General features: G+C 41.4%; 2 protein-coding genes and 1 long non-coding RNA gene across 3 annotated transcripts; 1 reads left to right on the plus strand and 2 right to left on the minus strand.

Annotated features, from left to right (window-relative positions):
* Positions 1 to 854: 854 nt before the first annotated feature.
* Positions 855 to 24469, minus strand: LOC130183820 (uncharacterized). Its single transcript, XR_008829883.1, has 3 exons — positions 24352 to 24469; positions 18863 to 18942; positions 855 to 1023 (listed from the first exon to the last, which is right to left on the minus strand). It is a non-coding gene; the product is annotated as an uncharacterized LOC130183820 (long non-coding RNA).
* On the minus strand, positions 6967 to 8492 carry LOC130183819 (homeobox protein Hox-A13a). Its single transcript, XM_056399540.1, has 2 exons — positions 7832 to 8492; positions 6967 to 7284 (listed from the first exon to the last, which is right to left on the minus strand). Exons 1-2 carry the CDS (start codon positions 8490 to 8492, stop codon positions 7037 to 7039), a joined length of 909 nt encoding a protein of 302 aa, XP_056255515.1. The 3' UTR covers positions 6967 to 7036.
* Positions 18047 to 21125, plus strand: evx1 (even-skipped homeobox 1). Its single transcript, XM_056399539.1, has 3 exons — positions 18047 to 18410; positions 19462 to 19607; positions 20150 to 21125. The coding sequence occupies exons 1-3, from the start codon at positions 18047 to 18049 to the stop codon at positions 20675 to 20677; spliced, it is 1038 nt and encodes a 345-aa protein (XP_056255514.1). The 3' UTR covers positions 20678 to 21125.
* Positions 24470 to 25360: the final 891 nt, after the last annotated feature.

Genomic DNA, 25360 nt, shown 5'->3' on the forward strand with positions numbered 1-25360 from the left:
GCCATAAAACCTTGTTAGACAACAAGTAAACAATCAAGCCTGCGGAGGATTTGAAAGTACAGTTTAACGCCACGTCAGGTAGGCCTATAGGCTGTAAAGGAGGCTAAATAGGCGCATTCAGTGTCTTGCAAAGAAACCTCCTGTAGTTTGAGTCTTTAAGTGGAATAAAAAAAGCCCGGAGTTTTAGTACAGGCTGTTTTGTTTTCATTTTATGGTATAGAAAAAAAGAAAGCAGCCACCACACCTGCGCCTCAAAGCATCAAAATGAGAACACTGTGTGTAGTCGACTGTAGTGTGCTGAGCAGGAGGAAAAGATACACGGGCAGTCTTCTTATTAGACTATAAGAAGATGGTGCCAATTGTGTGTGCGCCATGTTCTTATACATGCATTCAAAGGTCACAAAATACAACTTTGCCACACAGGAGTTTTGTGATACGTTAGCAGTGGTCCTATCACCACAACAAATGTAGACCAGGCTGAGCTGAATAATAAATGTATCATTTTTCAACCAAAATCGATTTAGTTAAAAAAATATAAACATATGCTACGTGTTTAGTTGCGTTTTTATTTGACTGCCCGTTTTCAGATAAGATGTTTTTTTTAAAAAGTGGTTTTGAACTTGAATGATAGGCTAAACGGTCTTGGCACAGCCGTTACTATGTTGCTGGATACACTGATACAAGCCTGGAGTTGCTTGAGGATTATAAAACCATCAGAGTGAAACATGAAACAATCACAGCTTGCACTGTAGTTGAATAGGAAGTGAACGAGCAAGAATAATCTGAGTAAATTTGAACCTGATTCAGCGAACAACTGTTGATTTATCCACAGGTGACAGAAATGTGGGCCGACAGCGATGGCGACGACAGAGGGGCCCAGGCGGACCACACAGGGGCCATGCAGGGAAACTGACCAACTCCACGGTCAACGGGAGCAGCCACCGAAAAAACCAGTGGAGACTCACAATGCTGGATTAGCCTGCAGAGGGTATCCTGGGAAACAAGACGTCAGGAGGAGCGGGCCTGGACAAAAAAAAGGACATAAAATTGACTTCAGTGGGAGAAGAAATGAAATCTTACAAAGGAGAAAAAAGGAGAAACAATGACAGAAAGAAATGGGTCGCAATTCAAGTGTAGCGAATGGCTTTGAATTTAATTAAAACAACAACAAAAAAGGAACTCACTGCAAAAACTAGGCTATGGCGTCAGAAACCCGTGTTTTACGTTAACAAAATATTAGAAATTGAATTTCCACTTAGATCCAAGTCTTCTAATTGTGTGCCGATGCTCAAAAACAAATAAACCAAAAAACAAATTTCAAATACTTTAAAAAGAAAAGAAACTTAATTTTAAGGGTGTCTTCTCCAGTGGATACGTTGATTAAGAAAAGTCTATATACTGTTGGATCTTTAGTTTTCATCATCTCATGCTACATTCGGCTTTAGATTGATCTTATATAACAAGATACAAAAGAATATTTAAACAGTAGATGACAACATGAAATTTGGAAAATGTTCAAGTCAAACCCGCGCGACGCTCGCAGACTATTTAGATAAGAAAGTTTGAAACTTAGAAATTGAGAAACTCGCATTGTGTTCATAACTCCCGAGACATTTTTTCGTCTTATTTTAAATGCGAAAATCTCGGTTAACGAGCACAGATACTGCGCCAAATATAGCATTTAGATCAGGTCTATTTGTACTCAGGATAAACAAGTTTATTGAACGAAAACTTCGCAACTGAATTAAATGTCTCGCTCTTTCCTTTGATGTACATCTCATGAGCACCATGTAATATTTCATAATCCATTGTGTCTCACATTTGCTTCATCTAAGATCAAACAATGACGAGCGAATCACCGATCCCACCTGATCCAGACTCTTATGGAGGATGGCCACAAAATAATCAGACAACCGTTATCTGAAAAGATCCAAACGTGAAATTATTTTTTGGAATTAGCCTTTTAAAAAGTTTATTTTGGATTGAAATAGGTTAGTAACCCTGTCATATCCGACTAACATGAGGTGGTTTTTGAAAGTTACACATATTTCCATATACTCTACAATCTTGCTTTTTAAAAATCTTTTTAAAATCAAAAGAAAAGCATGGGTTAGCGTGCTGGCCAAGTGCAACCTATTTAACAAAGGTTTGCTCCACAAATAGGCCCGGATACATGACCTGCAAGTTTATTCTTATTCTGGTTTATTCTTGAACTTTAATTTAACGTGAACTATGAAGGTTTATTTTGTGTAGAGAGAATTGATTTAATTTCTATGCGAAACAAAGGCCACGTATTCGACGCACACACAGCCAACTCCTTGTGCATCTCATTCAAAACAGTCTATACACCCTTCATAAATGAACACTGTAAATCATGTGGCATTTATATTTGAAAGCAAATGAGATGATCTACGGGGGGAATCGGGACATGAAAATCAGGACAGGACTATGGGGGAATAAGGCGCCGACTGGGACATGGAGGAGGCTTTCACATAATCTCGGTCAAGTGCTTCTATTTGACCGCTGTCACGGTCCTGGATAAGCTTATGTCTGCTCCGGTCTTTGTGGTGTATTACGAGATTAACTTCCAAACCAAACTCGTGTTTTTCAGGCTTGACCAGAGGTATATTGCTGAATGAGTGAAGGTTGTAGGCCTAGCCTCCATTACGCACGGAGACAGCGAAGGTCAATGTAAAGAGCAATGCTCCTGTCTGTGTTCAACCGCGGCTGACAGCCAGGCGAGAGACATGCAAGACCAGACGAGGCTCCGTCTTAGATATGTGGTCTGTTTGACCCCTTCACTGATCCGAAAGCCGCCTATGGTATCAGTTTATTCAGTGATTCGGAGTTTCTTCCTCGGTTATAGAGACAGCTACTGTCTGTGAGGGTGGAAAATTGACCCGAAGAGCCGAGTCCTGTCAATCAACTCGACGGAAAGGAACCACCTGACCTGATTGTTCTTTAAAATCAGTCAGGCTATTTTTAGTGTTGGTGTAACATGGTATTGAACTGTAAAACGGCACAGACTACAATATTTTGTTTGAAAACTTGAATAATAGTAATAGTAGTAATATTTTTCCTTTTTACTTCATTTTCTTCACCTGCTGGTGATTAAAGTAGGGAAATTAAATTATAACGCAAGTACAGGTGTGCCTTTTTGCTTTAAAAATAGGTTAATTCGTCCTTTTTTTTAAAGCATTAAATCAACTGTAATTCACTGTTTGTCCTTAGTGTGGCAGCAGAACTCAATTCTTGAGCAGTGAGTCCAGCCTCCTGTGTTTTCCTGCCAGCCGCTGGGCTGTCCCATCAGAGATGGCTCATGATAGGAGAGAGGGATAGGCGGAGCACAGCGCTGTGAGCTTTGGACTGTCACCTTATGCCTCGGGCTGGAGGCGGGACTTACAGGCTTGTTTTGCTTCTGCGCAAACCAATGAGACGCTGCTGTGCTCTCTGAAAGCCAACCAGCTGCCGCTCACTCACGTCACTGCAGTAAACTTCCGCTTTAAAGCTTCAACTCTTCCGTTCTTCTGTGTTTTTGGACTCCAGGATGCGCCGAGCAGTCACACATCTCACTTTCCTCCTATCTCTGAGCTTATTGTATAAGACGTGCGCGCTCCGCGCTCTGCCCTACGTCAGAAGGCAACGCAAGATTCCGTGAGCGCGCGCACATAGACTACTGTATCAGATTTCTCTGAATCAAGCAGCTGGCCACGTGCGGGTCATAAGCACAACATATCTGACTACTCACTGTTTAGAAATAGCTACTCCACAATCAAACCTTTAGCTGACTGCAAACGATCCTGTCGTAAATGCAACTCTCACTTTAATGAGTAACTACTAAAAATATGCTTTAAAATGTCTTTTAAAAATACTCCCATTAGGATAAATTAGGCTATTAGACCTTAAAATATAAATCCAATAAATAAAACCAAGTTTAGTCGGAAAATGATAAAACTGTTTAACTACGATTGAGAACCACAATAGCATTATTAATTCATCACCACTACAACTATTGGCTACTGATGCTGCTAACAGCCCTAATGATGATAATAGAAGGATAATAATAGGCTAAATAATAATAATAAATATTACTACTAATAATACTAATAATAACGGCATTCAATATAATAATAATGACAAAAATAATGTAGCGCCAAGGGTCTGGATAAGGATTTATAGAAATTAAATATTTTTGTTTGAGTGTGCGTAATCCTGTCATAATAAACAAATATATAAACACTATATAAACACTGCAGTTGCCACCGTGACAGTTAAAGATGAATTCAGGCTTATATGAAGAGGGCCCGGAGAGGGACAGGGCACAAAGGACATGGCAGGGGCCCAATGGCAAAGGCAAGGTGAAAGAGAGAACACCATGTGTGTAAAATACTGAGAATCGGTTCAACAAATTCCACTTGTGTTATTTGCCAAATTATTCAAACCAGAGTCGGAAAACCGCGGAAAATCAATCATTTTATATTTCAGTGACGAGGGCCATTCACGTTTAGACTACTTAACCTATAGGCTAAATCTATGCGCTTCAAATTACTGGGAGAGTAACGTCCAGTATAAGCCTCTGTGCTTGAAATTAATGGGACAAGACATAAAATGCATAAAGCTGGCACATTTCACAAAACCAGGCTAAAACCGTTATATCAGCCTAACAGCTGGGAAGGCCAGCTACAGGAGCCGGGGCTCTGAATAAGGACGGATTTGGTTTCATGTCTGACATTTGACTGCCAGTAAGACTGAATCATATTCATTAAATGGAGCCAAACCCAGCATGCTGAGACGATGGGTTTTTGGCTGCAGCTGCGTTACAGCTGTACAGTCACTCAAAAAGAAAATCTTTTAAAAACAAGTAAACATTCACACTCTGCCACCAAGTAATTATCGACACTGACCGTTGCGTCAGGAGCAAATCACTCTCATACAAGCACCGCATTTCAAACAAAACAACTTGCAACGATACTTGGAGAATCAATTCACATTCAAATCTCTTAAATTAAAACTAGGCTACAATTCATCTTAAATAAAACCGCCTATTGATTTCCCAATATTTGTTTTTAAAATATGACATTACCACGACAAACACACATGTCTATGAAGCCACCAGAGGAAGCTCGAATTAAATTCATTGTCCTTTATAATAATTATATTTTCTCATTACATTGCCCGAGAATCGTTTTCGGCTGTTGATACGTTTTGCTTCTTCGTTCTCGTTAGTTTTCAGGGAAAGTGAACTGAAATTGTAAAACTAAAATCAAAAAGATAAAGCGATTCCTACTGGGATTATTAATATCGTTATACATATATGCCTACACTTTAAAAGATAGTAATTAAAAAAAAAAAAAGAAAAAAAAAAAACCAGCAGCACAAAACAGAATGATATTCAACCGCCTGCGCCGTTTGAAAGCCACAGACCAACCAACCAACCAACCAACATGTATAAATGTATGATTATAATTATTCTAATATTTCAACGTTTTACGCGTAAAAACGCAACATATTGTGGCAACGTAAAATATTACAGTAACTTAATGAATGGATACAACGGACTGTATGCATTTCACATTTAACGTGCAATTATGAATTACACAAAATTAAAGCACAAAAAAAATACATATGTTCATGTTAGTGTGACCCTCAAGATTAAATGTCCTTGTGATCACTATTTAATCGATTGTTTTCACTGTACTGTTGCACCAAGAGTGAGGAAAAGATGGAATTTGAGTGTTTATGTTCATTATTACAATTATTAAAAATTATAAAACTTGGCTCCCTTGTCTGTTTATAACGGCTATCGTATTATTATTATTTTGTAATTTTCATTATTATTGTTTAAACTCTGAGTATATCCATGTGAGTATGTCACAAAGTCGTCGCTAGATGGCGATGTCAGCCTACATTTCAGCACAGACCAGCCTCGACCGACTTATTTCCTCTGCTCCCAGAGCCACACAGGGATTCACAATATACTTTCAAATGTTTGAATTTCAAAATAAAATATTTAGGCCCATATAGCAGGCTAATTTTGGATAAAGAAAACTACTACAAACCCAGTGAACACCACTACAAGACACCTTCTCTATTTAAACCTAGTTTGTCAAATACAGCGAGAGCGTGGGCCTTGAGGATTTCAAATTCATGTGCATCAACAATGGAGGGGTCATGTCTTCCAAAAGATAAAGAGGTTGAAACTGAGCTACGGAGCAAACGGGTCCATTTTCAACATAATTCAACCAAGTCCATATTTTATTTGAACGGACTTTAAACACCGACATATTGGACTCACACACAAATAATCTGGATATCATGCCGGAATTTACTTTATATACAACCACATGAATACGCACACATTATAAAAGTTATGATTGATATGAACACATATCCCGGACGATTATCTAAGCATTATAATAAGAATTGCACCATGGGCTGGATAATGAATGAGAGAGCACGGATTCATATGATAAGACAAGCTAAGCATGTGAGTAGGTTTTAAAAAGGAAGGCAGGAGAGGATTAATATTTAACATTCCCAAGGTCCAAATCCGTATCACCGTCACTTCCTGTGAATCTTCGTCTTTATCACTCTCGTTAAACTTGCAGATAAAGGCGTAGCTCGGTGGCGCACACATTTCTGAACTGGGGTCAGTTTTCCTGCGTTGAGAGTGAACATGCCAGAAAAAAAAAAAAAAAGAGGTCACACATACTGCAGCTAGATATATTTTCCCTTTTCAATCCACTTGACTCCTTAAACATTATTTAACAACAAGTGGCAGGAAATGGAGGCTCCAGCTTTCATGGGCCTCCGAAATTTTGTTCCAGAAGCTCCGGGAAATCATTTGGCAACATACAAATAAATCATGTTCAGTTTTGTTATTCCAATCCATGAGTCCAAGTGTGTGTGTGTGTGTGTGTGTGTGTGTGTGTGTGTGTGTGTGTGTGTGTGTGTGTGTGTGTGAAGTAGTAGTAGAAGTTTTATCTCCAACAGATATTGTCCGTTTAAAAAAAAAAAAAAAAAAAAAAAAAAAAAACTAGCTGATGGTTTTCAATTTGTTGACAATTTTCTTCTCCTTTACGCGTCTGTTTTGAAACCATATTGTGACCTGCCTCTCGGACAGGTTGGTCTGGGCAGATATCCTCCTCCTTTTGTCCTTCGTGATAAATTTATTGGCGGCGTACTCGCGCTCGAGTTCCTTCAGTTGCACCTTGGTGTATGGCACGCGTTTCTTTCTTCCACGTCGATAAGAGCCGGAGTCTCCACCGGCGTGAGACACTGCGTCTGAGGCAAAAAATAAGACACAAAAGGAGCTGTCATAAGCTACTTCTCAACAAGTGGCTCTGCCCCACAGCCACTCAGAATGATCTTCATCTACATCTACAAGACATAAAATTATGTTCACACGTGTCCACTTGATTTCAAATAAACTAAAATATTTCAAAGTTTGCTGTGTAGAATAAACAGTTAAATCCCTAAAACAAGAGGAAAAAGTGCTGACTACTGTGTGATAATAACAGCTGATAATATTTACCAGGAAATGTGTTCGAATATTTTATTGTATCATGAATCATCTCAGCGGGTAGTGCTTTTTCTTCTGTTAAGTAAACTGGAAATTTTCAAGCTGACTTTATTCCTTACATTATTTCACTTATTTTGTTGTAAACACATTATCATACTGTTGGCTGTTTGTTTTGTAGGTTGACACACTAACTAACATTTCATTCACCCCCATTCTATAGAATGTGTATCCTGTTTGCTATGAAGTAACAGTGAAGCACGTCAAACAGCTCTGTCCCGTAAAGGCTGAACTCACAGGGATGTATCCTACCTGGTATGGAGGACTTCCACATGTGTCCAGGCTGGGGCTGCTCCTTTGCGCAGTAAACCTGGCTGTTCCAGCCGTTGGCGGCGAGAGTCCATGGTTGGTAGCTCTCCATAGGCAACAGGGAGTCATGTCTGGCTTCTGACGGGGCACTGATAGTTGGCACCACAGGAACGTCCAGGTAACTGGGAACAGGTTGGTATGGGCCTGAAGGGTAGGTCGGATAAAAAGCGAATTCCTTTGCCCGAGAGGTGAAGTCGTCGCCCGAGGCGGACGTGTCCATGTATTTTTCTCCATACGCGGAGGGGGGCTGCGCTCCGCACGATTTTATGCTGCTGTGATGCGACATTCTGCACGGGTAATAACTGCTACCGAAGTACCCATATGGCAGGGACGCGCTGGATGAATTCTGAGCTGCAGAGCAAGGGCTGCACTGTTTGACTGGCTCGCCCATACCAGAGGTGGGCACGTCGCTGGAGGAGTAAGCCGTGCTGGGTGCCAGGGACGCGGGGTGCGCCATCAGATTCCTGCACTGGTTCGCAGCAAAGTTGCCACCAGCAAAACCCTCCATGTTCTTGCTCACTTCATCGGAACCTCCGCCGTTGTCGTAGAGGAACATCACCGACGGGTCGACCCAGCGAGGACGGAGCAGCAGTGACGTTGTCATAGCACGGCATCCAACATTGAAGCTTCTGGCTCTTTTTTAAAAAGCCCAGAGACTGAAAAAAGGAGATACTGGTTCCCAGAGAGTAAAGCCACTCTGACGCGCACAAGAGCGCCGAGATTGCGCCGTCATTGGCCAAGATGTTGTCACGTGATCGGCCTATGCAAAGAGGACGGTAAACATCACCCAGTACAGATAATTAAATGGAGAAAAATGCGGCGAAGTAAGGTGACCGTAACCTATCGAGAGATTTAGCTTTTATCGTGTCTACTTCCTTTTAGATGGATATTGCACCTTCATTTTTTAAAAAGTAAGATCCATATTAGTGTAGGTTTTATTTTATTTTATTTTTTAATTCATAAAAAGGTTACATTTCAGAATCCCAGAGGCTTAAAATAGGACCATTATGGCTTTACATGGCTGCTTTCATATGTGAAGTTTAAAAGAAGGTTGATTATTCAATAATGGTCGAGAATTTCTAAAGACAGGTATGATTCACTATGAACTGATATGCAGCCTGTGGCCTTAACGGACGCACACTGACCTGCCTTTGTCTGCGTCGCAGTAAGAACCAAGTATCATTACACAGCCATTTACCAAAAGAGATTCCCCATTTATAAAAACATAATGTTGAGGTATTGTATTCCGATGTTGCACATGATCTATAAGGAATTAAACACTTATTTTCCCCGCTGGTGCATAGGCCTGGATTCTCTGTAGCATGTTATACTTGTCCGTCTGTATTCTGCACAAACGGCGCATTCAATAGGCTATGGGATGAAGAAGTAGCTATAGAGAGACCGTGTATTCCTGGTAACTCAGATGCATGCAAACATTTCTGCACAACACTTTCATACAAACGGCCTCCTCAAAATAGCTCTTCACCAGTTTCAGGTAAAAACCAAGGAAAATCAAACGTAACGTCGTGTTTAAAAGTGGATACTCCAGGCGCTCGACTTCCGACATGTTTACAATATGCAAAGACAGAAAGCAGCTCTCCACTTGGCAGTGCGTGCGTGGTTTTTACATAGGAGGTAGACGCGGCTGGAGGCCAAGGTCAAGTTGAAAGTTGCTGTCTAGCCATCCAGCCTGTCGGGCTATTCAGGCTTTGAAGGAACCGTCTGAGCTCTTGAAAAGAGCGGAAGAGGGGTGAGAATTCCTGTCCCAATGAAAGCTATTGGAGGACATTAACTTTTACTATCATTTTGTTTTCTGCACCGTTCAGTCTCAGGAGCTAGTCTGTACCCGCTTCAGTTGGGTGGTGCATACCCGACGTCAGAAATATAAAAGGAATGCTAGTGGGGTTTTTTTTGTTTTTGTTTTTTTTTGCAGATCTTTGGGAGTGTTTTTGGCAGATAAGTGTGAAAATGATGTTGATCTCTAAAAAGAGGGGACGGGATAGACGTGTCGTGTGTGGGTGTCCGGTCTGGTGCTTTGTGTTTACGACCAGTGGCTCTTTCTCTATTCTGTGTTGGAGGAAATGGACCTGGTCGAGCTTCCACTAGATTTGTTACCAGAGTTTCAAAATCCAGCATGAGCTTTGGCCTGGCTTGGTGTAGCTGTGTTAGTATGTTATCTGCAATAAAAGAATAAAAATCAGCCAAACAGAAGCTGCCACTCAAGTGCGTAATACGCGGATGCAGATGTTTGATTTCCAGCCTATACACGTATAATGTTCATGTTAAGTCTAAAAGGCGTCTTCGGTCTCATCTGCTTCTTTTGATAGCATATATCACATACCAAACTCCCACGCAGTAAATCTCAGCGCAATGTTGAGTTAAATAACACATCAAATCATTTTAAAGTACACAGGTTCTTTATAAAAATATATCACAAACGAAATGATTTCAAAGCCCCAAATTAACTGTGATATTGATATAGGCTCTTGAGCTTTATAATGTGAACCAGTTTAGGTTTTGCGTTGTTGGAATAGTGGCGCAGGAAAAACAATACTTTGCAACTTTTGATTTAAAAAAAAAAAGTGCCGAAAAGAGCAAACAATGGTGGACTTACTAGGCTATACTTTTCAACAATGAAAGTCTATGCGACAACAAAAAATTATGGGGGAGGTGCATCATTTCTGTTGAATAAAATGGAACTAACTGGATTGTTTGTGTCATTTTATTGAAGGAATGTGTCGCCTTTGATTCAAATAAGAGAAACCTGGTGTTTTTTTCTTCAAAGGTTTTTTATCATGTTCAAAGTTTAATTAAAATGGTTATAAAAAAAAACAAAACAAAGATAATGCTTTTTTAAAGTAACATTCATTAAACACCGACTTGTACTGTTTTATTATTGTCCCTTATTGGAACAAGTGAATGATAACCACGTAAAAAGGCAAGATTAGTAAACAAAGACCATTGTTTCGTCGTTCTGGGTTCAGGATGAGAACTATCTTCCTTTCCACACTGGAATTACGCGGCCATACTCGTTCAAAATGTCTGTTTATTTAAGGCTTTAAAGGACTTTACAGGGACCATCCCCTAGTTTGCACTCAATCAAATCAATATCATGTACAATATATAATCAATATTATATGCAACATTCTTAATAAAATGAGACCGAGTTTCTGTTTTCACAGCTTCCTGCGGCGGAATCTAAGATAAAATGCAAAGGGACGTATTAGAAATAGGCTATGCAAAGTAGTCTGGATTTGACCTTATCATATAAGAGGTTAAGTAATTAAATCATTGGGTAACAACATGCAGCAACAACAATGAGTCATGAGTAACTGTACGAGGCCTAGCCTGTTGCACACTGTCCCTGTGGCGTTTTCTTCGATGTAGATGCATCAAGCTTTAAAATAGGCCTAAATACAGCTGCGGTAATCAATAACCGGCCCATGTGTTGCAGCTGTCATGTAATCAAGTTCGATTTTTACATCTATCCGCATTATAACCATCATATCAGCACTTTTGGTTTCTTACATGCTGCAGCAAGGTGTTTCTATTGTGGATCATTTGCGTCTTTGTGTAAGTTTTACCGTCACAACAACCGTGTGTCCCCGACAAGGTGGCCTCCGGCGCGCACATGTGGTCATTCCAGACACGAGACATCCCAAAGTACAATGAACACACACACACACACACACACACACTACAGGAGGGGCGCACAAATTGTCCCGCCAAATAGACGCACATTCCACCATGGACCTCCACTTAAACATTGTGTGTGCGAAGAAATTTTCCTTGAAAACACTCATGCACTTAAGCATTGAATTCTTGTTAAAGCATCTATGGAAACCCCAGAGAACATGGCAGTGATCAGGCGGAAGCATGATTTAAATACTATCTAAGTAATCTACGTTCCAATGGAAATCACCAGGTAATCCTGAAATTATTCCTCATTTTCATATGTACCTCCCCTGATCCATCTGAGGGATCATTGGAAGTTCCAGGACTCCACTTTGGGACTTGGCAGCACGGCCTGGAGGCTTTTCTCTAAGGTCATTATCAAGGTTCAACCCCCCCTGTTTGTATTGGCATCCAAATTACGCAGCCAGAGAAAGAAAGAGCACATTTATTCGGCGGCCTCAACGCCTGAAGCCTGGGTAAAGTCAGCAAAGGTCTATATAAAGTTATGCACAGCTATAAATTTCTATCGTTAATAGCATAAAATGTGTTATAAACGGACTGCTGCGACAAAGTACATGCAGTCAAATTTCAGTTTTGTTGATGACACGTGTTTAAAGCTTACGGCTGTCAAAAAGTTGTCAAAACATAACAGCCAATATGTTTTTGTGGTCAGAGCAGTGAACCACAGGGCGGTCACACACTTGACTTTTCCATATTTTCTGGACGCTGGCCCGCGGTGTGATTATGAAGGATTGCATTAAAAAAAAAAAAAAAAAAAAAACACAACAAAAACTGAGGCACTTCATTGTGGGACACACACTGGAAACCACCTAAAGGTCTACATTTAACTGCAAGGTTTCACTCCCAGTGTGATCCTAATGTGTGTTTTGTTTGACTGACACATTTGCTGCAAATTTTCGGTCTGTTTCAGTTTCTCCGGCAGAAGTCTTAAATGTTGCGTTAACAGCCTGCTAAAGCCATAGCCTGTAAGCTGCACGTGAAATCATTTACTAGCATACAAGAATCTCAGTAAATATAAAGGTCTGCAGTTTGTTTCACTGAATGTTCCGCCGGTACTCAGTTCCACATATGTTGTATTTTGGCTTTTGCAGCTGCTGGGAGGTAGCCTGTAATGGAGCATCCCCCTATGATGGAGCATAGTGGCTACTTTTTTAAATGTCATCATTGAGCCAATGGTCTGCCTGCAAGAGACTTTTATATTCATATTAACACTAAAACATCATATAAGCACTTTCATTCATTTATTCTCTGGAGGAAGTGGTTCTATGAGACTAATCGTCACAGTATAATTATTATAATCATCATTAATATCATTATCATTATTATTATCAACATTATTGTTGTTTTCTTTGTGTTTGTTTTTTGGGTTAGATAATTACCTTTATTTCCAATGCACAAAAGGCTTTGTGCAGGCAGTATTGTTAAACAAGGCCGAAGTGAAATAACATTTGTGAGCTTTAGTAGCCACGTGCTCCACAAACATACGCTACAAATGAAACTAAATGAAATTTCATCACTTTATGCACCAAATAAACCAGTGTACTGAGGCTAAACGAGCAGAACTGTTGCATTTCAGACGTTTTGTTTAGTTAAGGAAAAAAATGATGCGAATACAGTGAAGTGATGGCGCCGCTTGCATTTCTTTAGAGATATTGTAATGAGTTCAGTTTAGCTGTCTTTTAGCTCTGTGAGGGAAACAGTCAAAAACAAAACGAAAATAGCCGCAAAAGTTAATTAGCATATTCAACATTTAAAGATCAACCAATTATCAAAATATGTATATGAGAAAAAGGCAGCTCTAATCAGTCTAAGCAACTCAACTGGAAACATTTACTTTGCAACTAGCTGTTGAAGATTTTTTTTGTGGAAGAATTAAACAAATAAATGATTTTTTGAATGATTTGTTTGATTTGATTACCTTTAAAAAAAAAACATAATCCATGGTTTCATATGTTTTTCTTAATAAAACGCATTTATGATTTATTAAGTTTTGAGATTCATAATTTTAATAAAGAATTGTTTATTAAATTGCGGCTGTATATTCTGATTCATTCATTTACACTGAATGCGCATACAATGATGCGTTCAAGATTCAAACCCTTGCAGGCTTCACAGGACACAAACTAAATCCAAATTACACGCAAAAAAAAGAAAAGAAAAAAAGATCCGACCATTCGCCGGTTTCACAGAAACTCAAAAAATAACACATTTTCAAGTCCGTTATCTCCATTTCCCGCGGGCCATACTGTTTATATTAGTCAGCTTAGGTGTGGGAAATGCTTCAACATGTAAGTCTATGTACATGAAATACCGAAAAGCTATGATTCAGAAACACTGAGCTCAGTTCACTGTCGGGGCTTATCTGTAACACCTTCAATCACAAGCGAATCAGCTGGAAGCCATCTGAATGCCGCAGTGCACCCACACAACATCCGCACCCGAACTGCATTCATCGCACAAACCCATGAAATTACAGGATAGTTCTAGAAATCCGTTATTAGCAGCTGAAAATTACTAGACAACATATAGAAAACAGTAAATGGGGACATGTACTTCCAGTGGAACTGATGACAACAACACTCTAAAAATAAAAACCCATTTGCAACCAGACAGACTTGTAAATATCACCTTCCCCAGAGATGCCAGGGACGCAGAGACCAGTCTAAAGAATTACATGCACTCTTGTGAAACGTCAGGGCTTTGCACCTGGTGTGTTGCCTTGCTACTGCTGAATTGGTGGTAAGCCATACCCCATGATGTTTCCCCCCTCTTAATGGGGTAATACAGGCCTGATCTCAGTGGCTTGGTAAGCCCTTCGTGTAATAGAACAGGAGTTTCCAGAATGGAGCAGGGAAGAGCGATAAAAGCGGGTCTTACAGCACTTACAGCTGTATAGTCATCAGGACATGTTTCGCTCCCAAGGTCAGCGAGTTAACTCTCTGGTAGCTGCGTCATCCTGTTTCAAGGCCAAGTTGAAGCAACGGAGACGGGAGGGGCCACGGTAATGAAGGAGAGGCTGGATTTTAATTTTCTTCCAGGTTCTGACTCCCTCTGTGAAACGCGGTGCGCCTCAGCCAGCGGCAGACTCAACATCCACCAGACCCATTCATGCGCTATTCTATCACACACTGAAACACTTTTTGTGTTAAAAGCAAGTATTCTGGCAGGTCTGCTCTGCCAGGGCCGTGGATTGGATTACATGCGTACTGCGCAGGCTCCATGGTCAAGTTCAAGTTGGGCTGGCTAGTAAAACTGAGGGGCGCATTCTGCAGTGTCTGCCGTGGGGGGAGCTCCCCCTCTTTGATCTCCCCTTGCAAAACTAGACACTGAAGCAGAGCCGTGACTGCAAGACCGCTTTTCTGTTCTTCTGCCACCAAGAATGTGCAGGTTTTACACATCTTAAGATAAACTGTGCACGGTCATTCTTTCATGTGCACAGGGGGAAAAACGGTTCCACAGTCAACAGCTCTCCAAACCCATCCACTGGCCTTCACTATCTAAAACACACACAATATAAGTGACACTACTGTAAACCCACAAGGTCATTCATCTGTTGCGCAAAAGTGTTATCTCTTGATGATCACAAGATCACATCTGCCCTGGCCACGACCCATTGCACAAGTCCTGTTTAAGTAGCAAAACAATGGGATCTTTGCCACCTTGGGGCGTTCCTCTAAAATACTGCATAGTAACCCATCCTTATGATTTGGAAAGTAGAAGTAGGCTAAATCAACCCCGTCTCTAAAACCAAGGGAAAAAAGTCAATTTTCAGTCGACCAAAGGCTCTGCCCATGCAGCCTCGCATGTGATCAGATTAACTCCGACAGCCTCCTTGTGCACATTTTAACAGGCAAACAAATACTGACTACGCTAAATGTATAAGATTAACCATAACTCATCAGTTTATATAGGCTATAGCATACATCACTAACTAACCCACTAGTAGTTACTGGGTTAGTTAAAATGTAAAAGTTACAGGGGCCACTTTTATTTTTGCGTCTGGACCACAAAGACCACAATTAAACAATTCAAAGTTGCCTTTTCCTTCTGACTCAACATGATATTTATGGATCTGGTACATTTCCATTAATAACTCACTAAGCTTCACATCAGCAGATAGACGGATGGACAGATAGACTTTCAGAATGATATAGAGGCAAAAGCAGGAACAGAGAGAGAGAGAGATAGAGAGAGCGAGAGCGAGAGCGAGAGCGAGAGAGAGAGAGAGAGAGAGAGAGAGAGAGAGAGAGAGAGACAGAGAGAGAGAGAGAGAGAGAGAGAGAGAGAGAGAGAGAGCGAGACAGAGAGAGAGAGAGAGAGAGAGAGAGAGAGAGAGAGAGAGAGAGAGAGAGAGCGAGACAGAGAGAGAGAGAGAGAGAGAGAGAGAGAGAGAGAGATTTTTACTTTTTTCCTTGGCAGGCCAGATGAAAGAGTCGGGGGAGAAAGCCAAAGGAATTTCCCTCACTCCTCAGTTGCCGGGCTGGGGGAGGGGGAGGCCGCTGCTCGGGGCCTTTTCCCTCTTTCGGACAGGCGAGGGCGCACAAGGACAGCGGAGGCTGCTGGAGCTCCGCACTCTGCAGCCTGCCTCCCTTTCCTCTCCGTTAGACCACATGACTCCACCTCTCCACACAATATCAACGTAATCCAAGTCAACACCGCCATGCCACCATGCCCTGTAGCTGCAGACCTCACAAATCACATGAAAAACGCTGAAGTCTTTATGTCGACGCATCAGGGGATGTCAGGCTCTGGTCATTCTCAGCGAAACCTGCAACCTTGCTTTAACTGAATACATGTGAGGACAGAGTGGTGCAATATTCCTATAACAACTCAGTGTTAACAAGTGTAGACATTCAAAATATTTCCAATAAAGGGAAAACAGTGTGATGTTACTTTTTTTAAGTTATAGTTCCCAAGCTAAACTCTTTTCTAATATCTACTCCTGATTATGGCTACAGTGCATAAAATATAGAGTCACTTAGAAATGTGTGAACACCTGTCACAGTCAGTTGCTCTACTCATTTCTGTTATAGGTTGCCAAGTTAGAATACAGATGGAGTGAACTTAATCACAAGTTGAAGAGGCATAAGCTTCATAAAAACATCCAGTGCACACTGTGTAAACTGCATCCTTCAGTTAATCAAACATTAATTAAATTAAATTTGCTACAACTCTGTTAAATCCACATTGTTCCCTGGAAGCACATTAACTTCAAATAAGTTAATCATCCTGCTCCGGCCTCGGGACAAAATACAAGCTCTTTATAGCCTATAGCAGGTCTTCCTTTATCAGTCTTCATTGACTTTTTACTTAAAGGCTGCATAAAACTGCATCAAAGAGCTAAAAGAAAAAACAACCACCACCCTCAACCACTGCAAAGCAGCACCCATCACTGCTCCCTGCTGAAGCATTGTCACAGCACCGAACCACATTTTATGTTTTACTGTTAAAATGTAACATTTACAAATGTAAATAAGTAACATATTTATTTCTTGTAATTGAAAGATTAAGTCAAAATATACCAAATATGGCTTCATACATTTACATATTATATTTACATACATAATAACAGGCTTTATAACTTGTTTCAGAGGCAGAAATAATGAATTGAGATTTCTGCCTAGCTGTCGCTCTGGCCCATGCTCTGTTAACTTTTAAGACTTCATGTCAAATGGCTTTTTATCTAAACTCTGACCACTAGGCTTGACCTTTGAGAACTTAACTTGACTCCACTTAAGGCGAGAATGAGAGGGGCAGGACAGATAAGGGAGGCATGGGATGGGGGTCGGGGTTATTCACCAAATGCACTTTTATTATCATTATTATTATTATTTTATTATAATGTTATTGTCAAAACTTATCATATCTCCACATCACAGTTGTTGCAATCAATTAAAGTGTATTTAAAAGCATTACCTGGAAAATCGAAATTGGATTATTAGTCTATTGTTATTATTAGCAATTTTTCCCTTCGTTTTTGGTGGAATTTGTTTTCTTAAAAAAAAATACTGGAATCTATTGATACTGAACTGCAGATGGATAGACAGATAGATACATATGCTGCTGCTTGTTGTACCCTCAGATACACCCCCTCCCCTACGCATTGCACCCTCTGTTTACCCATATATCCAATCAATGCGTGTCGTCATCAGGGGGGGACCATCATGACGACTGGCCTATTAAGAATGACAGCTCTGGAGAAAGAAAGAGAGAGAGAGGGTAAATGGTGATCCCTCCCAGAGCTCCCTCTCCGCACTCTGGAGCGCTCTTCTCTCAGGGTCAGACCGGATTGCATCCCCTCTTTTCGAGAAGCCTCTCCTTCTCCTTGGGACTCATCCCCCCCGCCCCCCCACACCCACCACAACACACACATACACACACCCCTCCAACCTGAAAATCATCGCCTTGGTTTTGACGGCTCGCACTCTCCTGCGGAGTCGAGATTTCTAAGTCGTGCTTGTGATGGAAAGCAGAGAGGAAATGGTGATGCTGACGGAGGGAGGTCAGCTTGGCAAGAGCGGCTCTAATTTGTCGGAAGCTATCGGGAACCCCGTGCGAGAACCGCAGGGGAAGCCGAGCCACAGGAGCTGTCTGAGCCCCGGCGCTGCGCCCTATTCCCGGGACAGGACCGAGCTGGTGGTGGAGGAGAGCGCACGGAGGAATATGTGTGCCGACATGAGGCCAGTTGGCACGTCCTCCTCCGCAGAGAGGCACCGGACTGATCATCCCCACAAAGACGGCAGCAGCTCAGACACCGAGTCGGACTTCTACGAGGAAATTGATGTGAGCTGCACGCCTGAAAGCATGGACTACCCAACAGCAAAAGGTAGGTATAGGCTATGCCTGGGAACTGCATGCCACTGCAGGTTTTCTGTGATTGCATGGTGGCGCGTAATGAAGTTGATTGAATGCCAACGACTGAATTATGCCAGTCAAAAATGTCACATGCAGCCTGGACCATTCAAAAATTAAATTCATCATATCTGAAAATTTACAGGGGAATCGAAAATAAGAATCTGTGCTCGATGAAATACGGTGTAGCCTCATTGAAATACAGTATAACTGCAGTCGGTGCTGCGCAGCTGTTCTGTCAAGTGACCAATGTGGCTGGAAACACGCTGAGGTGACACCCACAGTCTAACCAGGCATTTTCCCCTCTGAGTTTGCCGAAGTCACTCGTACAGCAAATGTGCCTATACGTGTATTTACTGCGCGAGGAAGAATGCAGGATTTTATGTAAACCACAAGCTAAAACGTGAAGAGAAAAAGGCCACTCACATGGGAATTTTCTGGGATGTCTTTCTGGCGTTTTCCAAGATGCAAAGTCCGAAGACTGCTTGCAGCAGATGTGTTAAATCCTGTAACGAAATCATATGAAAAAAACATTTAAATATTTGAGTAATTTGTGGGTGATGTTTGCCCCAAAATAAAAAGGATGACAAAAAGATTAACGAATGAAACCAGCATTTTAGTGAACTAATATTATGGTTCAACACGTCAACACACTCTGAAATTTTTTATGATAATAAATAAATATTATATACATAAAGGTAGGCTACTAAAACTCCACAAAATGAAGACATGAGCTTCCTGAGCTAAATGTCAGGAAGGCCCTTAATTTTTTTTAAGAGCATTTGAAATAATGAAATGATCAACTTCACATGCCAACTCTCAGGAAAATAGCTTATTTAATATGAAACGTCTCGGTGTGTGTTTGCTCTGTCTATATTATTCTGCTGAACACTGTATGTTAATTCTATAACGAATTATTCTGTACACTGATTCAGGCAGAAATGGAGATTCTCCGGGTCACCCGAGTGATACTGGTGCTGACCCGGGTAAGACTGTCCCAGGTCAGAGCTCTCTATCCTACGCAGCGGACCAGATTCGCCGGTACCGGACAGCGTTCACGCGGGAGCAGATTGCACGGCTGGAGAAGGAGTTTTACCGGGAGAACTACGTGTCCAGGCCGCGGAGATGCGAACTGGCGGCCGCCTTAAATCTACCTGAAACCACCATCAAGGTAAGATAAGTGGATGATGTCCAAGCAGCAGAGCTGACTCAGGCCTCTGAGGCATGAATACAAGCTCATATTGTGTGAGCTTGTATTCGTAAAAAGAAAAAAAAAAAAAAAAAAAAAAAAAAAAAAAAAAGGGTCATGTGTTTAAATAACTGATTCTGAGAGGTAATTTTATACATCATATGAAGGGGGGAAACAAAACATAATCCAGAGACTAAGAATAATCTAAAATCAAATGTTGAAAAGAGACATGCAGAAAACATGCAGACTGACATTTACTGGGAGCAGTAATTTTTTTCATAATTTTTTTAACTGGACCAATAAAAAGTACAAATTGTAACTGCTTTAATTTAATTTTGTCATGGGATTTAGGAAAATTTTACTTTAACATGCAAAACACCACTGTAACTCAAATGCAATTTTGTGCGTAAAAGCGAAACTGTATGAGCTACAGATGTGTTGTTTTTTTGTTTTTTTTACTGTGGTTTGTTTGTCTATAAATATGGGTTGTGGTTAATATTTGACCCGGTGTGTCTCTGTACCAGGTGTGGTTTCAGAACCGCAGGATGAAAGACAAGCGCCAGCGTCTGGCCATGACGTGGCCTCACCCAGCCGACCCGGCCTTCTACACCTACATGATGAGCCATGCGGCGGCCACGGGGAACCTGCCTTACCCCTTCCCATCCCACCTGCCGCTACCTTACTACTCCCACCTGGGTGTCGGAGCCGGCTCGGCTCCGGCCGCCACACCTTTCTCCAATCCCCTGCGCTCTCTCGACAGTTTCCGGATGCTGTCTCATCCCTACCAGAGACCGGAGCTCCTGTGCGCCTTCAGACACCCCTCCCTCTACCCTGGTCCGACCCACGGCCTCGGTCCCGGAGGAAGCCCCTGCTCCTGCCTGGCCTGTCACTCCAGTCAATCCAACGGTATCTCAACCAGGCCCTCTGGCTCGGACTTCGCTTGCTCCCCAACTAGCAGGACTGACGCTTTTGTCACCTTCACACCTTCAGTGCTCAGCAAATCCTCATCTGTGACATTAGACCAGAGGGAAGAAGTGCCTCTGACCAGATAAAACCAAAACAACTCTTGTTCTATATAAGCCTTTCCCATAAGCTTTTTAACCTAACATATTATATGATCAGGACTGAAACAGCATGAAGAGGTAGCCTGTAAGCAGTGAAAGCCAGCTTAAACTTGGGACAAGACAATTAGCCAGAACTTCAGCTATGTGACGCACAACAGATCTTCCATTACTGAAAAATAATAATCCCATTGCAGAGCCAGGACAGTGGGCTGAAATATGATGCCACGGACACAAAACCACATTTGATTTTTAGAAGATTAATTTGATGTGAGAGAGAAAGAGGAGGGGTTCCAGAGAAACGTTTAAATCTCCGTGATGGATGGCGTTAAGGTTTTTATCATTACATGTCGTCTCTTTACGTGTCCAAATCGACCTACATGTATTGTTAGTTACGCGAGAATGATGCTTTCCATCTCTCTTTTTAACAAGGGGATTTGTTAACAGGCTGCGGCCGTCTCATTATAACCAGCTCTCCACACCGGGGCCCTCCACGGCGGCCCGGGCCGAAATGTGCAGATGCTAGTGAAATTAGTAAGTGATGTATATGTACGACCCGGTGAATTTTGAGTGTTGAATTAATGACAATAGCAGGAAGGAAGGGATCGTTGCTGCCAAAAGGTAACAAGGCGCCAAGGGAACGGATTACTACTACAACCCGCACTGTTTGACGAGGGAGGGAGGGAGGGAGGGAGGGAGGAAGGGGGAGGAAGGACCCAGAAGAGGATGGAGAGACACAGAGAGGGGACAATCAAAATGAAAAAAATAAATTCTTAAGGCCATCGAACACACTCTCCTCCAGTTTCCTCCCAGATGATACAAGAGCCAGTTCTTAAAGCGGATGAAATGTGATTAAATTCTGCCTATAGGCCTCTTTAAATATTTGTCTCGCTTTGCACTGCTACAGTGGCACCGGTTTAGTGGCATTTCGTGGAGAAAGCGGAGTAACAAGTAACTGATTATGTTCCATTTTATTTTATTCTATTTTATTTTATTGGTCGTTTTGATTTTTTTGTCTGGGTTGTCCTCAACGTCTAATTTGCAATAAACACTGTCAAAGAATCAATAGAGCATTGGAGTGTCTGTCTTCTAAACACCATTATGATTTGTCTAAACCGCCAATAAGGATTTATTAAACAAAAAATAATATAATAAAATAAAGAAATGTGACTTTAATCAGAGAGAGCAAAATAAAAGATCAGATTCAAACAAGTATCACGTCATCTTATTTCGTTTGATTTCGTTCAGCAAAAGTAGCCTGTTATGGATTGTCTATAATCTGGACTGGAGAAACACCCCCCCCCCCCACCACCACCACCACCACTCCCTCCAATAATAACACTAATTTTGTTCTCAAGTGGCCGGTGTCAAAACACCCGAGTGTGCCCCCATCCCTCCTCATGGGATCACTAGATTGACCGTGACAGTTAAGTGGTCCCCGGGCTCCGTTAACGCCACTCATATTTTTCTCTCCGACCACTTAATAGACATGGCAGAATTAGTTGTCTGGAGATATTAGAAATGCAAAGAGATCGATGATTCAGAGGGGTCCGCCAACCAATAAGCGGTGATCGTAATTGGCCGCATTTGACCGAGGCTGCGCAAATTAGAAGAGTTTTTCTAATAGGATTGGCGAGGCGCTGTGCCCCGCAGAGAGACACACAAATCAAGATAAGGTCGTAGATGGGGACAATAATGTGCGGAAAAGTGGTTGGCATTTAGCATTGGCCCTCAAGTCCAGTTGCGTAATTGTAGCTATAATCTAACGAGCAAGAATGCAAAAATAAGACATTTTAGATGAAATACTGTCTTCAGCCTGTGCACTAACGAATAATTCCCAAACGCACATTTATCCTCACAAGTTAGACCCTCCCATGAACAAAATCGAAAACCAGACAAAAAATGTCTTACAAAGTCAGTAGATTTTCATTCTCCTCTGATGCTTCCTGAGGTAAAAGATTCATCCTAATCAGACTGTGCTGCACCCACACACACCGCCACAAACACGCCAGCACCCCCACCCCCTCCCGCACAGGCGTTTGATTGATGGCCTTATTAACTGGAGTTCTTGTAAGTGTGACCGAGCTGATTAAAATGCATATGTTTGGAATAATACACCGTTTAAGCCACCCGGGTCGGGGCGAAAGCACAAGGCAGATTTATGTAAACTATCAGGCGGTGTCTTTAAGCCTGATAGGGACACGGGTCATGCAGGAAAATGGCTTTGGTTTGTGCATAATAAAATGGTGCCATAAAATAAAGATGAACGGATCAACGGGTATAGCTGAATAGGCCACTCAAATGGCGCAGCCTCTCCAAAATTCTGTTTTCATAGCGGGTTATTTTTAACAGGCTGGAAAAAGCTTGGAGCTGATTCTCATCTGGTTACACAGGAGCAGCAGCACTATACGATCATCTTCTAAACCAGCGTCACACTGTGCCAGAATGACACATTTAAGTGAGGCAAATTACAACCACATTTACCCAGCCACGCATATGGATCTCCATCTCCCCTCAATCCTCACAGGCCTAATCCAGTACCAACATGCCATTTAATCGCAAAAAGACTGCGTATGACTGAGCTTTAAGATATGATGGGCTCATAGACAGCGCGCATAACAGCAATTACATCAGGCTTGTAAGATCCTATTAGTGCGAATTGGCTCAGGGCTCTCCAGCTCCCACAACTAGCACAAAGCATTTTGATAGGGGCGGTGCAGTGCAGCTGTCCACCGACAGCAAATTCAAAAAAAAAAAAAAAAAAAAACACCAAATGGATCTGTGGCTGCTGCAACTGCTGTTTAAATTGGATTACATCCTAATTTACAGGCCCTTGTCGTAACGCAAGGGGCTGGCGGAGGCGTGGACGGACCAATCACACAGTAATGATGATGAATGGGAGATTAATGCGCATACAAGAAAGACAATTTAAGCCTTCATCTGTTTAAATAGGCTTCCAATATCATTTGGAAACGGAGGTCACGTTAAATCAATTGGGGGACGCGTGAAAGTCGTTTTCGGCTGCGTCTTTATCAACATTATTTACGGTGCACCGGAGACAGCTATATGCAGCAGGAAAATGGACCGGCTGCTACGTGCGTATGTGACATACAAGAGCAGCAAAAACAGAGCAGCATGGATTCAGGATATAAAGAGACCCCCTTAAATCCTCTCATTTAGGCCTACTTGTTCAAAATTCAGTAGAGCCGAAGGTGTTTCTAGAGGTTTCTGTGCACAACCATGCTAAAAATTCTCCACGAGAACTGAAAATTAATATCTTTAAATTCAAATACACTCACAATGTTGGGTTTTTGTAACATAGGTTCTGTGGAACATGGCAGCTCGTTGAAGGAAAGGTAGAATTTGAAAATGAAATGGTGGCAAAAAATACTCGCACATTCAGAATTGAATGTATAGGCTGTTTGTGTTTGAGGAGTGATTCATTTGGGCTACAAACCAAACTTATTTCAGAGCAGATAGCATACACTAGGCCTATAGCTAGCTACACACCAGGCTAGGTATATGGCAACACCAACACGCCAGTTCATTTGGTAGGCCTACACCCAAAATCTCACTGGCGCCAAAACAGTTTTTTGGCGGCTACATGAAACAAACTCTTTCCCAAGTTTTTCCCTCGAACATAATAAAAAGTAATATATGCTTACACATGCAGAGGTTGTTGGGTTGACCTTTGGCGGCTGCAACTTTACACGATAGAAACTGAAACGGATCGACTTCGACATTTTTATCGTCTTTTGTGACAAAACTGACTTAGACACCGAAACAGAAGTCACCTGAGTGATACTTTTTATAGCCTACTTCCTGGTTGCAGGTAATGATTCGGGAAACATTACAGCGCAGGTGGAACAAAAGAAACAAAAAGAGTAAAGATTTGCTTAAAAGCAACTCAAATATATATATATATATTTCAGATTAAAATAAATAAATGAATAGCCTACATAAACAGAAATTCATATGTGATAAGTGATGCAGTGACATAAATTAACCAATTTAGGCACACAAATCGATACTATTTCTGCCACATACTCCCCTCTTTAATTAATATGGTCTGCCCCAGGAGCTTTTTAAGCAGGTGTGTGCACCTGCGCACGGATTTTGCCACCAAGCCATGTTACTTGAAGATACGACCGAGGTATGTATTTGGCCTACACCCATAGGTGTTCACTGTTTTTCACAATACAGATGGCAGGTTTTACATTCAGTTCTCACAATGACAAATACTCACAATCTGCGACCTCAAACAGTCAAATATGAATATGTAAAAATTGTGATATTTATAAAAAAGTAAAATTTAAAATAAGTGAAAATCAGTATCTTTGTGTTAATCCGTTTATAGCTCAATATAGGTACACAACACATATTGCATTGAATCATATTTTATTCTCTATTGAAGTGTTAACAACTGAAATTATGAGGCTGCTGTTGTGACAAATAATCAACACCTTTTACATTTATTTTTGAATGTGGAAATATTTGAGATAATGTCATCAGATTTATGTTGTATATCGGACATTAGCTATCCTCTTAAAGGTGGGGGGAAATAGTCCTTTGGCAAGTTCAGAAACACCTAAGGTTGTTGACATACAATCACTTGTCTGCACTGACAGGATGTAATTGTGTTTCTTTTTGTATCACTTGCATGGTGGCACTGGA

This window comes from Seriola aureovittata, chromosome 16 (genome assembly GCF_021018895.1).
Source record: "Seriola aureovittata isolate HTS-2021-v1 ecotype China chromosome 16, ASM2101889v1, whole genome shotgun sequence".
Classification (NCBI taxonomy): Eukaryota; Metazoa; Chordata; class Actinopteri; order Carangiformes; family Carangidae; genus Seriola; species Seriola aureovittata.